Source organism: Dunckerocampus dactyliophorus, chromosome 1, assembly GCF_027744805.1.
Source record: "Dunckerocampus dactyliophorus isolate RoL2022-P2 chromosome 1, RoL_Ddac_1.1, whole genome shotgun sequence".
NCBI classification, from domain to species: Eukaryota; Metazoa; Chordata; class Actinopteri; order Syngnathiformes; family Syngnathidae; genus Dunckerocampus; species Dunckerocampus dactyliophorus.
The window spans coordinates 48226959-48241207 of NC_072819.1; the positions used below are offsets into that span (position 1 = coordinate 48226959).

Sequence of the window (14249 nt, forward strand, 5' to 3'; positions counted from 1 at the left end):
ATTTTTCCTCATACTATTACTTTATTCATGTGAAATTTTGGGTTTTTTTCCCTGCTAGTTTACAACTCTTCTCTTCATATTTTGACTTTTGATTGATTTTCCCATTTTTGCTGCTTGTTGTTTCCTTGTTAAATTACATTTTTAGACTGTGCTGCGGGCCAATAAAATCCCAGCCTCGGGCCGCAAATGGCCCCCGGGCCGCACTTTGGACACCCCTGGCCTAATGGCTCTGCATTCAGTGTATTATGCATCCTGATTTCTTTCAACTTCCAATTTGCTTTTCTTGACGAGAAGCTTTGATTATCACGGTGCAAAGAAAAGCCATTTTATCTGTTCCAGAAGAGTCTGGTTCTCTGGCATCAAAATGTGGCCTTTAGATTCAGAGCACCCGCCCACCCCCTGCAGTTCCACTCCCTGTCACTATGTGCAGAGATTTTAAGAGACAGATTGGGGTCACGCTGTTTGTCAGCAATTTGGCATGAACATTGTAATCTCAGTCCAAATCTGGTGCACTTTGCTAAGTCCTTCCATCACCGTAGACTATTTTAAGCCCTATTGATCCTGCCTGCTGCTGTATATAAATGATTTAAGTCAAAGTTGTTACTTTATGATCCTAAACACTGGAAGCCTGCATGAAAAGTTTACAGTACAAGAAAAGTCACTCTCCTGAATGCAGTGGGGCCTACTTTGTCCGGACACCGTTCCATAAATAAACTGCCAAGAGGCAGGAAGTGAAGAAAGTATTGCATTTGACCAAAAACAGGAAGAGATAGCGGTGTAACGGCAGTGTCTTATTGATCGATAGATGCATGGAGGTCTCCTCACCTTCCCCTCCTTGATCTTGTTTCCAATGATCTGTCTCCTCTGCTGAATGATGTCGATCAGGACGTCACACTCATCCATTAGCTTGCCCTCCTGGCGGGACGCATTCACCTGTGAGGCAATTGACATAGAAACAGACTTCTGGGTGGATTAATGCTTCACTGACAGGGCTGATATAGTGATGATGTTCAGATTTGTCTTTCCCTTGACTGGAATCTGTTCCAAAGCAGCCGGAATATTTCAATATTATTCAACATTACAAATACTGCATCCCCCATTTTAGCCCCCATAAACGCCATAGAGAGGAATGCAGTTGCTCTGCCACCCGGTTGGTATGCCGAGTGCATACGGCAGTGTGTCTCGCTCGGACAAGTGGTTAATAACTGCCGGAAAAGCCCAGTGGAGCATCGGACAGAATGTAACATGTAACATGGGATCGTGATCAAGTGACTCATTTAAACACAGAAAAAACACACTCGCACAAAAGCCTGCAGGGCCTTTCAGCCATTTTTAAATGCAGATGGACTGAGCTTTGTGAGAAATAAGAACGTCAGCGCGGTGTATTTCCTGGTCGACCCCGTGTGTCACTTCCCACCCACACCAAAGCACACTCCCAAAACACAACGGATTTCTCATGGACTCTCCTCAAGCTATTTCGGGAGTGTGTGAACAATAATGCACTTGGAGGAGACAGAGAAGTAGGACAAGTGTTTTTCGCCCCTTGTTTTGCACATCATTTATTCATGGCTGTTTTTCTTTGTCAAATTCTCGCATCATCAGAAACTGACTGCGGCTTATCACACATAAGCACACATGCACACACATTATGGCATCTTGATGAAGCACAATACTGGTACTTGCGCCTTGCATTTTCTAAAGGCCACATCAGGCAAAGATGCCGCTCTCCATTAACTCCAAAGAGTCTTGCCCCTTAGGCGTTGCTTTATTTAAAGGCATCTTAGCGGGCCAGTGTAATGTCAGTGTGCAGGCCGACAATAGAGTTGCCTTGAAACAAAATGCTTTTCTACAGCGGTGCACCACTGTCCGTTTCTATGCAGAAATTGCAATTGCAAATCCCTCAGTGAGCGAGGGGGTGAAAGGGATGGTTTGGATTTTTTGACTTTGAGGTTTTTGAAGTTGTATGACATCCCCATCAGCAGTGTAGTCCATCAACAGCGACTTACCCACCACTTGGTGCCCTAAGCAAGGAGTTTGGCTTCTCAAAACAATTTGCATTCAAAAGAGTAATACATTTGCATCACGAAAATGCCTCGTGGAACACACACGTAAACAAGATATTGTTTTGAGATGCCAAACTCCTCACCTGTGCAACCCCCGCGACTACCTGGAACCACGTTCTTCATCACCGAAATCTGACCAGAACTGGTCTTAGGGGACCAAGTGGGGGGTAAGTGAGTTGCTGATAGGGATGTCATACAACTTTATGTCAAAAAATCCAAACTATCCCTTTAAGGCGGTGGTTCCCACACCCTGCTTTATTTGAAATAGTATTGTGAACCTGTCAGATTTATTTATCTGGACAAACCACTGTATGAGTTGCTGACACCAGCATTATTGAAGCACGAATAAAGACACTAACACACCTGCCAAGAAACTTTTAGTATTGTCACTCTTGAACCCAAACTCCCCCTCCTCACCCCCCAGCAGTGGAGCCTGCTCCAATTATTACAGTTAGCAGTTAGCTACTAACGAAACAATGCAGGTGACAGCTTTTTTGATTGCCTCTAACTTTTAGCCAAATTATAAAGGTTGGTAAACAATTAATGGGTGCTCAAGCAGCAAATATGCCCCCTGATGGCATAAGCATGACATCAAAACTGTGATCGAAAGCTTAGCAAATGAATAGCAAATGTCAACTCCTGTTTATTTTCCTGCAGAAAAAGTCCAATATTTTGAAACCGGTTGGTGTGTGCACTGACTAAAAAGGTCACCTTCTCAAGCACCACATTTTATTCTTTGAATGACTATGAATCCACTGAGCATTGATGCGTAACTCGACATTTACATAACTAATCCTTCCGTACTACGGTTGAGTAAGTATATGTGGCAGGTAGAAGAAACGCGGGTCTTCTGTGACCTCGGGGCACCACTCACCTCCACGTGTTGACAAGTCTGAATCAGTTTCCCCATTAGCGACTCCAGCTCGTTGTTCCTCTTGATAAGATTGCTCAGATTAGAATCCAAGGCTTGCTGGAAAAATACAAGATAATGAGCGTGTGAGCTGGAATGAGAATCCACAAAACAACAAAAAATAAATAAGAATGAAACCTTAAATCAAAGCACAAGAAATGCAAGAGATTCCTTTTCATTTCCTGGCTCTCACAAGCCAAGGAAGTTTTGAGGCCACCTTTGGCACCTCTACACCTGACAGGCTCTATGAAATGAGTGCACGATAAGTATTCCCAAACCTCAGCACGAGGGCGATACCCCTCATCCCTGCACTGCCTCCTCATCCTGTCCCGTCCGAGCCTCAGACACAGTCCTACACTAGCAGAGAATGTGAGCGGGACAGCCACTCCACTGAGCACTAAGCCCTGCGCAAACCCGTCCAAGCGGCAAATTGGGCATCAAAAGCTTTTTTTCTCCTTCCTATGAGAGCAAGCAGCGCTTGCGGCTAACAAACCGGTGAACAGGTGACAGCACATCAGCGCTGTCCTCTGCCCTTCCTTTTTCCCGTTACTTTGCCAACTGCTCTCTTGTTTTAATACCCTCTCTCCTCTTGTCCTCAGACGGGGCACACTTTGTCCCTTTTACTTCCACGACCGTCGCCTAATTGCCAAACCATGCATGCTTAAGCCGATCTAATGCCGCATCTCCACTGTCCCTGTCAAAGCAGTTTCCCCCCGAAAAATTAATCTGAGCTGAGCATTTCTTGCTCAAATATGCTACTTTTGGGAGAATGCGCTTTCCCTTACATTCCTTGTGTTTTGATACAGTATTGCCTCTGCGTAGATGCGTCTTAATCTCAAAGAGTAAACGTCGATTGAGATGGGATTTGTGTAGTGTTTGTGTTGGTGTGTGGTCATGTGTGTTCCTCATCATGCCATCAGGAGCTTAGAGGATGGCCTTAATACGATGCCGCCACATACTGTAAATGTAAAAGCAGTACAAAGATGTTGCAGTCGTGTGATGTGGTTGCATACTGCCTTGTCATTGTGCCTTCCCTGTGTGTGTGTGTGTGTGTGTGTTCATGTGCAGATGATTAAATCACATCCTCACATGTACCGCATGTTTTCATATTAATCCTCTGGGGCTGAACTGCTCGCCCACCTGTCAGTCATCTTGTTTATCTATAGTATACTTTCCACATGAATCGGAAGTACAGTAATGCTCTGACCTCTGGCAAATCACGCTTCCTTTCTCTTCTCATGCTTGTATTCATGTGCTTGTATTGACTTCAGTTCCACCATTTGAATAGAAACAATGCATACCATAGCAAACAGCCGGAACCGTGTACAGCAGGAGACATTGCAGGGGGTGATTTTGTGCAAATGAATGATGATTTATGAATTATTACTAGCTTTTCCTCTTGGGGCTGAAGCGCTCACCAACCTGCCAGTTATGTTGCTTGTTTTTCTACAGTTTATGCCATTCATTCATGTCTGTGTCTTTGCACAATCACAAATACAAATTAAAACAATTCATTTCATGGAAAATAATAATGACTTAATTACTGTAAAATTGCATTAAAATTTCATAAATAAAAATAAGTAAATAAACCGGTGGTCGGCTGGCAACCAGTCCACGGTGTACCCTGCCTCTCGCCCAAAGTCAGCTGGGATAGGCTCCAGCATGCCCGCGCGACCATAGTGAGGACAAGCGACATAGAAAACAGATGGATGGATGAATAATTACATAAACTCAAAATGCATTCAGCACGGAAGCAGGTGAACTGAACTTCCTTTTTTAAAAAGATGCTTTGCGTAATGATCAACCAAACGGTCCTGTCAACACTAAGAGCAGCCGATAAAAGCTAAGGGATTACTGAATAAACGCTATAAAGCTAATGTTGACGGGCTTGTGAGGTAACATCTTTTGTGCTGGGGGTACTTTTAAAGTATATTTCCAAGCACCCGTGGGTAATTTTATCTCTGAAAAAGGATGAGTGTTCCCATAATAACCTCCATGGTTCTTATCAGACTCTCCGCACTGAAAAACGAAACCATTCCAGTTATCTGGTATCCCTATTGTGTGTGTGCGTGTGTGTGTGAGACAGAACGAGAGACAAATGTGAGGAAATCTCAAATTCACAGACCATCAGAACAAAAAGTGAAAGGCGTGAAATGGCTCACACAAAACGGAAGGGGGAAAAATCAGAGCGAGAGGCCAGGCAATGGAGAGTACATGTTTAAGTTTTAACTGCAAGTTCAATCTTAACAGCAAACAGTGTTTAACCTACAAAGAAGCAGAGCAGACAGCGCAATTATTCATTCAACACGTCAGCCCTGCACAAACAATTCTTGTGTGCTCAAACTGGTAAGTTTGTCAGAAATGGTAAGTAACAGAAATGGTAAGTAACACTTCTGATGGTAATAAAATTGGTCAGTGACCACACAACTGAACACAAAATGCAGTTTTTAAACAGAACTTTTTATTATTAAAAGGGAGAAAAAAATACAAAGCTACATGTCTCTGTGTGAAAAAGTGATTGCCCCCTGAAACTAATAAGTGGTTGGGCCCCCCTTAGCAGCAACAACTGCAATCAAGCGTTTGTGATAACTTGCAATGAGTCTCTTACAGCGCTGGGGAGGAATTTTGGCCCGCTCATCTTTGCAGAATTGTTGTCATTCAGCCACACTGGAGGGTTTTCCAGCATGAAGCGCCTTTTTAAGGTCATGCCACAGCATCTCAATAGGATTCAGGTCAGGACTTGGACTAGGCCACTCCAAAGTCTTCATTTTGTTTTTCTTCATCCATTCAGAGGTGGACTTGCTGGTGTGTTTTGGATCATTGTCCTGCTGCAGAACCCAAGTTGCTTTCAGCTTGAGGTCACCAACAGGTGGCCGGACATTCTCCTTCAGCAGAATTCATGCTTCCATTTATCACAGCAAGTCTTCCATGTCCAGAAGCAGCAAAACAGCCCCAGACCATCACACTACCACCACCAGATTTTACTGCTGGTATGATGTTCTTTCTCTGAAATTTGGTGTTACTTTTACACCAGATGTAATGGGACACGCACCTTCCTAAAAGTTCAACTTTTGTCTCGTCAGACCACAGAGTATTTTCCCAAAAGTCTTGGGGATCATCAAAATGTTTTCTGGCAAAATTGAGGCAAGCCTTAATGTTCTTTTTGTTCAGCAGTGGTTTTGGTCCTGGAACGTTTTTGCCCAGTGTCTTTCTTATGGTGGAGTCATGAACACTGACCTTAACTGAGGCAAGTGAGGCCTGTTCTTTGGATGTTGTTGTGGGGTCTTTTGTGACCTCTTGGATGAATCGTCGCTGCGCTGATGGGGTAATTTTGGTTGGCCGGCCACTCCTGGGAAGGTTCACCACTGTTCCATGTTTTCACCATTTGTGGATAACTGTGGTTAGCTGGAGTCCCAAAGCTTTAGAAATGGATTTTTAACCTTTTCCACACTGAGAGATCTCAGTTACCCTTTTAGTTATTTGTTCCTGAATTTCTTTAGATATTGGCATGATGTCTAGCTTTTGAGGATCTTTTGGTCTACTTGACTTTGTCAGGCAGGTCCTATTTAAGCGATTTCTTGATTGAGAACAGGTGTGGCAGTAATCTAGCCTGGGTGTGGCTGGAGAAGTTGAACTCGGGTGTGACAAACCACAGGTAAGTTATGTTTTCACTTTTTTCACACAGGGCCATGTAGGTTTGGAAGTTTTTTTCCCTTAATAATAAAAAGGTTCATTTAAAAACTGCATTTTGTGTTATCTTTGGCTAATATTTGCATTTGTTTGATGATCTGAAACATGAAAGTGTGACAAACATGCAAAAAAAATAAGAAATCAGAAAGGCGGCAAACACTTTTTCTGCCACTGTACCTGTGTATGCATGTGTTTGGGCTTGTGCGTGTGCATAATAACACAAACATATTTTCACAATCCAATCATACAGTGTAGTTTCTCTTGCAGCCATGATAGCAACACACAAGTATAGCCGCGCCCCATTAGGCCCGCCTAAACCCAGCAGGTAATTGGTGCTCATTAACCTGCAACCTTGCTGAAAATTGCCATGTCTTTTCATTAATTATGGGGCCCCCTTCCCACACACACCCACATTCACTCTATTATTCTATGCACACCCCCGGCACACCAGCATGGCTTTGTGATTGTGCTAATTGTCGAATAATTCTGGCAATATAATGACTCATTATGAAATGATACACTATAACCTGATAATTGAGTTAAGAATTGTTCTTCTGCTGAGAGTGATTCAATTACTGGTGAAGTATATTTATGTCTTCAGCGTGTTCATCAGCGATTGGAACAAGAAATTGCAATTCTCCGAAAATTTGCGGGTGAATGCTGAGAAATAGTAAATGCCACAAATGCCAAAAAAATAAATCTAATGGAGGACAATGACCGTGTTAAATGCCGTATATGACGAGTCTTCCCTCTCGGGGGTTGGGAGCAGTATAGGAATGACATCAAAGGAATGTGATTAGTAAGCGCCATGAGGCAATGCATGACCACACTGCACATAATTGCTCTTCTGTCTATGCGCTTGCCTGTGATCTTCTTCCAGAAAAAGTCCGATCAGGAATGTAATTTGGGCTGAGGTAGTAGTAGCTCACAAATGCTGCAACAAACATACACATTATGAAACTGTGATCTGGCAAGCTTGTGCGCCAATATCAGAACCAATACTGATATGAACCGATCTCATTTTTATGCCAAAATCAGCCAGTAATAATACTATAATAATAAAAATGCTATTTTCAGACTATTGTCAGCTTATGGATGTGTAGTGGCAGTTGTGATGGAGTAAAATGTGTGTAAAAGGCATCATACTGCTTGTCTGCGGGCTCATTCCAGCAAAAATACGATGCAGGAAAATAATTGATGATACACTCACCCTGAGTTTTTCAAAACGCTCACTGAGCGCTGCCACCTGATGGTCTCTGTGCCTTCCCACCAGTTTGCACAGGGAGCAGATGAGCTGGTCGTCAGTCACACAGTACATGTTGACTTTTTCCTCCTCATGCTCCAAGCATTGGAGCCCTCGGAGGTGGGATCCCGGCAGAGGCTCAATGAGCCGATGCCCAGTAAATGGCTTCTTGTTGGGGTGAGTGGCCCTCAGGCACTCCTCGCAGTATGACACTTCGCACGTCACGCATGTCTTGACCGCTTCCTGTGGTGGATCCTGCTCGCAGAACTGGCACTGGACCGGCGCTGGAGGGGTGCCTGGGTTGGACATGGCAGCGCTGACGGGCACCAAGGCCAATCGGTCGTTGTCTTCCTCGCCGGGAGAGTTTGGTCCGCTTTGGGGCGCCGGGAGGGGCAGCGGGAGAGGTAGCCCAGCTGAAGACGAGGCCCGCTGAACTCTGTCAATTATGTTCTGCAAGGTCACGTTTCTCTTGAGTCCTTCAAGTCCACGCTCAGGGCTCAGGGAAATGACATATCTACATGTGGGGCACTGGAAGGCGCCGATGCTTTGAACCGATTCGTTGGTGGAGCAGTGCGAGATGAGGATGCGGTGAGCACAGCCGAAACACAGGCTGTGGGCGCAAGGGAGAAGCAGCGGGTCCTCAAAGAGCTCCAAGCAGATTGGGCAGGTCAACTCTGATTCCAGAGTGTCCATCCTGCTCAGGGGAGGCCAGGCGGGACAAGGCACAGTGTCAGCAAAATCCAGGGCACCCGCTCAGGTATCTGCGGACCAGAAAAAGAAGACGTTTGAAATGTCTGAGAACTGCTGCAAAAGTAATGACATGTCTCATAAAACATGAACATAGATGGACATCTTCATGGGCTGGAGGAAACTTGGACTTTATCTGATTGCTCAAGCCTGCCTGGTGCCTGGTGGTCTCTGGGGGGCAGCAGAATCAAGCTTAGCTTGAGCTACTTTTCAAAAAGCATACTTTACTGGTAGACAAGGTCGCTACACTGATACAAATCAGTGGAGTCTGAGCCCTTAATTCTACACTGAAATGTTAGGTTAGGTTCACAGGTAGCAATGATCATTAACTGTAAGGTGAGCTTGAAGAATGGGTGCTAATGCCAGTGCTTAACAGCCCACTTTCAAACCATCTTTATTATTGTGTTTTGCTTGACTCGTTTGCAGTGAAGCACTCATGTGCACTGACACAAAAGGCATGGTTGCGTCATCAGCAGCTATTCTGGGGGGCCAGATGTGCTTCAGAGTGCGACTGCATTGTGGACGTATTGTGGCACAAGAGACGACAGCATAACCAACACAACAAAGCACATGACATTAAAAGCTGGACAGAAGGCGTGTAAGGGGGGAACAGATTGCTTATCTAGGCTGGCTTCTGTGTAAGAGCAGCTCGGCAGTACCACAATTTATCACTAGGGCGCGACATAAACCTCAGAATCATGGCTGAAAGAAAGACAATTTAAAAGGCATTTTCAAATCTTTCCCCTGCAGCTTTGTATCCCTTTGTGTCCTCTTATCCGCACCTCTTATCACATCGCCTTTGTGGTTAAAAAGTCGAGCATGATTTTACTTGAATTGACCCAAATTGGAAAACCAGAATTAGTCTTATTGAAAAGAAACACACAGTGAAAAGAGTAGCGCGCTCACCATTTGGTGAGCGGCTGTGGCAGAGCTGAGAAGTAGGTCATCCCCGCTGACCTGGTGCACATACTGTAATCAGTGTGTTTGTATGTGTGTGTCACTCGGGACAGAGCAAACACGCAAATATGGTAAACAGGCCCTGAGGGCGCGCACCAGCTTTCAGGCCCAAGATGTAGTGTACATCGGCCGCTACATTGTCACATCTACACACACATCTTTGTTTAGCTTCTAAGTTAAAAGTGTTTGACATCAAACTTAACATTGTGCCTAATTAAATTATTACCAAGGTATCGGTTTTAATCACAATGGAAATGTATTTTTTTAGAGTCCGTAGTTGCCATAATTATAGGGCATTTATCATAAAAATCTAATTATGTCCAGTTTTAAGGGAAATTATTCATGAGTAATATATTACATGTGAAATAAATTATTTTGAGTGCAGAATAAGAAATTGAATTTTTCAAAAACCTATTCACGACTGGGATCAAACCAGCGCTCACTGCCTTAAAAGGCAGCAGCTGTACCATTACAGGTGACTGACAAGGGAGTGAGTGAATTCTACCATTTTATTCTCTTATTCTGCTGTGTGATGTCAATCATTGTGCCAACGAGCACAGTGTCACTCGTTTTTTTTTTCTCTCCTGCCTCGGGCTGTCGCGGTGTTCCATACGTCACGCCGGCAACGGGGTGCAAAATGGGGCCCCCCTATGGATCGTGGGCAGCCCTGCTGATAACCCTTCCTAAGACAGTGCATGACAAACTGTTTTCTAAAAAATACATTTCAGGTAAAATGTCAATTTAAGACAAGGAAACGGCTGAACAACAAATATTGCAACTTGGTGAACATTCTCATTCATCCAGGTCGTTGTATTCTCAAGGCAGTCAGTCGATCGCAACAGGACTGTTCAGGGGGTCTTCGAAGACGTTTTGCCTCTCATCCGAGCAGGCTTCATTAGTTCATGCTCAAAGACTAGGTGGGACACACACCAGTCAGACTCGATAGGACAGCTCGAGTGTGACAGCCTGATGCAAGATCCAATCTATTTGTCCTCTAAAGGAGAAGGCAAGTCCAGATAGCAATGGCTGGCTCGTTGGTGGTGTCAAATGCCGATCATTAGGATACAATATGTCATTTAATGATGTAATGATGTCATGGACCCACCTGATCATCATTACATCTGAATGGGATGCTAATGAAGGTGATATCACCCAAACGACTAGCGTTGGCGGCTAGAGGCCCCACTCCATTGCATGATAGATGTGACATGGGTGATGTAGGTGACGTAGACACAAATGCAGTTGACAATGGCAGCCGAAGCAACGAGCTAGTGGTTAGCGTTGCTGAGCTATGAGGCACGATACCGGAGCCTGGCACCGGAAGCAGTTCAGAGTCGGGTGACTCAGAACCCGACCCTGATTCTTCTGACGAGTGGCTGCCGTCGGGATCGGTCAGCAGCAGGGATTCATCCCCGCATCCAGCAGACCCCACCGTCACGCTGCTTGAATTTGCTTCTCTGCAGAAAAAGCTAGTTTTCTCTGTTTATTGATCAAAATCAGGTGTTTTTGCTGAAAAACTACCCTATGTTCCACCGCCAATATCTAAAGACCCCAAAAACGCTAGAAGCAAACTTTTTGTTCTGATGAAAGAAGAGAGTCTAAAGTTTCTTTAGATAGTTTCAATGTTTATGTAGTCCTAAAACTCAATATTCTGTGGGTCTTGAAAAAAATGCCCCAAATCTCTGGCATTATGGAGCTCACATGGCTGGTAGTCAATGGGTTAATGACTTTTAACTGAATTGTACAATAATTTTCACAAAACTGTCATGTAAGTCACTGGATTTTGGTGGAGATTCTTTCCTTTTTTCTTTTTTTTGCATTAGTCTTCATGACACCATGAAGGCTAATGCAAGCGCTGCGCATCTCTGACAATTAACAATTTGGTGCTGTTCCAAACTATGATTACTATTTCTATTTAGTCTTACTTTGTAAGTCTTAATTAATATCTCATGCACACAAGGGACATATGAATGAGACACAAGCATCTCCGACAATCCGCGGCAAAAGCAATGGATAGGTCACAACTGGCAAATGAACCTTGTCAAAGTCATGCTGTCTGGGCCAAAGTCGCAAGGACATTTCCTCTGTAAGAGTCGGACATTATTATTTTTGCCCTCTGCACCCTTCCATCTGCACCAAAGTAGGAAGCATGTACTAAATCTAGCAGAGCAGACATGCTACCTAATGCGGGCCGCAGTACCAGAGTGCATCTAGTGATGCCTGATACGTATCTCAACCTACTTCCGATTCCACTTCCTCTTCCTCTTTTCAAGGCTATGTCTGATAATTCAACAAGTGAGTGTCACACTTTACACAAACACACACACATGAACACACATTGCCTTTGTGTGATTCCAGACACCATGTTGAGCCATAATCCGCTTCCACCCACGCTGGACTGGAACCAATCATCGCCTTTGTCTGTCACAGGATTTGCCAGTACCAGTTCAGAATATGATGACGTGATGTGTGTGTGTGTGTGTGTGTGTGTGTGTGTGTGTGTTACTAATGTGACCCAGATTAAATATGACAATGTTTGTAAAATTAGATGTGACGTGAGCAAAAACAAGTCCGATGTTGACGATGTCGATGGGAGACAGAAAGAGATGCTGATGCTGACGTGCATCATCACTGAGTTCACATCCTTCAGCTTTAATAGAGACAAACAAACTACCAAGCGATAACAAATGAACTGTATCCAAGAACTGACCTTTACAAAATGAATGTTGAGTTTTGATTCCGTTTTGAAGAGAAGTGTTAACTACAATTTAGCCCCTTGTGTAGAGAGGTTTATTTTAGAAGATTGGTAATGTGTTCCCAAGGTTCAGACTGATGAGCGTGATGCCCCCCACAGTGACGTCTCCTGATTTGGGTTTGGCCAGACGTTGTGGCTTGGTTGTCATGGTTACAGTCAGAGCTATTTAGGAAGGAGGGAGCCTTCAATTATGCTTCAAAATGCAGAGAAGTGAAAGCGTGTCTACTTACAGTCAGCAAAAATATAAACAAGATAGTCATGGTATCTCTGTGCATTAAAAATGCCATCAAATAAATGCACCTATGTTCGTTGTCCGTAACATAGGCCTGGCCCTACCATAACCCCACGGCATCATGGGCTACACCATCCACAACAACATTTTATTGATGGTATTTTGACTGCACTAAGATGTTGTATAATAATAATAATAATAATAATTGAGAGCCACTGGTCTGGTAAAGTTGCAAACCCTACTGTGGCTGTAAAGTCCAGTCCTTGAGAGGCAGTGTATGCTACAGTTGCTACAGGTAAACGTGCTGGCCTGGGTGTTGCTGGGTGCTGAATGTAGTCTCTGCTGTCTCCTGAGCCGCTGTGCTTCCCATCTGGTCTCTCTCCTCATTTCTGCTGCTTCATGCCGCCTGAGAACCGCCCTGTAGGTCTGCAGCCATTGGCCAACTTGCTATAGAGAACATTCTTTGGAATGCGGCTGTCGTCCGTGTGGCAGACACGGCCCAGCCAGCGCAGTTGTCTCTGCGTTAGCATGGCAAACATGCTCGATATCCTTGCCTGGGCCAAGACCTTGTTGGTGACGCGATCTTGCCAGGTGATGCCCAGGAGTTGTCTGAGGCAAGGGAGGTGGAAGGCATTGAGCCTGCATACTTGGCAGGAATAGAGGGTCCATGTGTGGCTTCCATAGAGAAGAGTACTCAGCACACACGCTTGGTACACTTTCATCTTCGTGTTAGTGTTGCCCCAAAGTCTCTTTGCAAAACGAGCCATAGCTTTTGTTGCTGTCCCAATGCGTGCGTTCAGTTCGGCATCCAGAGAGAGGTTGCTGGAGATGTTTGAGCCCAGGTAGGTGAAGTTGTGAACGACCTCAAGGTTGTGGGCTAATGATGAGACCAAACTCTGTACAGGCGTCGGGGAAGCAGGTGAGAAGCTGGTGTAGTGATTCTTCAGTGTGGGCAGTTAGGCAGCTAGTGCATCGTCGTCTGCAAAAAGCAACTCCCTGATGAGGACGTTGAGTACCTTTTGTCTTCGCTCGAAGGCGTGCCAGGTGGAAGAGGCTGCTGTCGCTCCATTGTTGTGTCTTTCATCCACGACCTTCACCTCATGTTGCAGCATGATAATGCATGGCCCCATGTAGTAAGGATCTGTACACCATTCCTGAAAGCTGAAGCATACTCACTGAGCATGTCACCCATTGAGCATGCCCACATACGGACTGGTTTTTGGGGTGACCTTTTATTGTGGCCAGCCTAAGATGCTGTCCGATCAGCATCTTGATATACCAATTTACAATTATTTAATTATGTGTTCACTAACTGATTTGCGAACAATATTTGAGAGAGAGGCCTTTTGGGAACACATTGTAAAAGCTGTTGCTTCTCTTTAGCTTGCCTTCCTGGTTCTTTGGACCATGGGGCTATTGGAGAAGTAGTCAATGATCACACAATTTAGATGGTTTTCAAATTGTATTAAAACAATCAAGAGAAATATATTTGGTTACAGTGATGGACTCTAACATCAGCGCAGGAGTTTGATGAAGAGCCCAGATTTAAAGTACACATTGTCTTTATAGTAGTTGCCGCACCCCTCTGGAAGGTGAAACTTTAGTTTGTGTAGAAGTGAAAGTTAAGCATGTGTGAGTGCGAGCAATGCATC

The 14249-nt window shown here is 44.5% G+C and overlaps 1 protein-coding gene across 2 annotated transcripts in view; it reads right to left on the bottom strand.

Annotated features, from left to right (window-relative positions):
• The window catches only part of LOC129189488 (E3 ubiquitin-protein ligase Midline-1-like), a 32632-nt gene that overhangs the window by 5875 nt on the left and 12508 nt on the right, over positions 1–14249 (bottom strand). For both annotated transcript variants that reach the window (XM_054791204.1, XM_054791194.1), the window contains exons 2-4: positions 7874–8667; positions 2938–3033; positions 826–933 (exon numbers count right to left, since the gene is read on the bottom strand). In XM_054791204.1, coding sequence (XP_054647179.1) covers positions 826–933; positions 2938–3033; positions 7874–8599 — 930 coding nt within the window. In that variant the 5' untranslated portion in view covers positions 8600–8667. The remainder of the gene's footprint in view (positions 1–825; positions 934–2937; positions 3034–7873; positions 8668–14249) is intronic.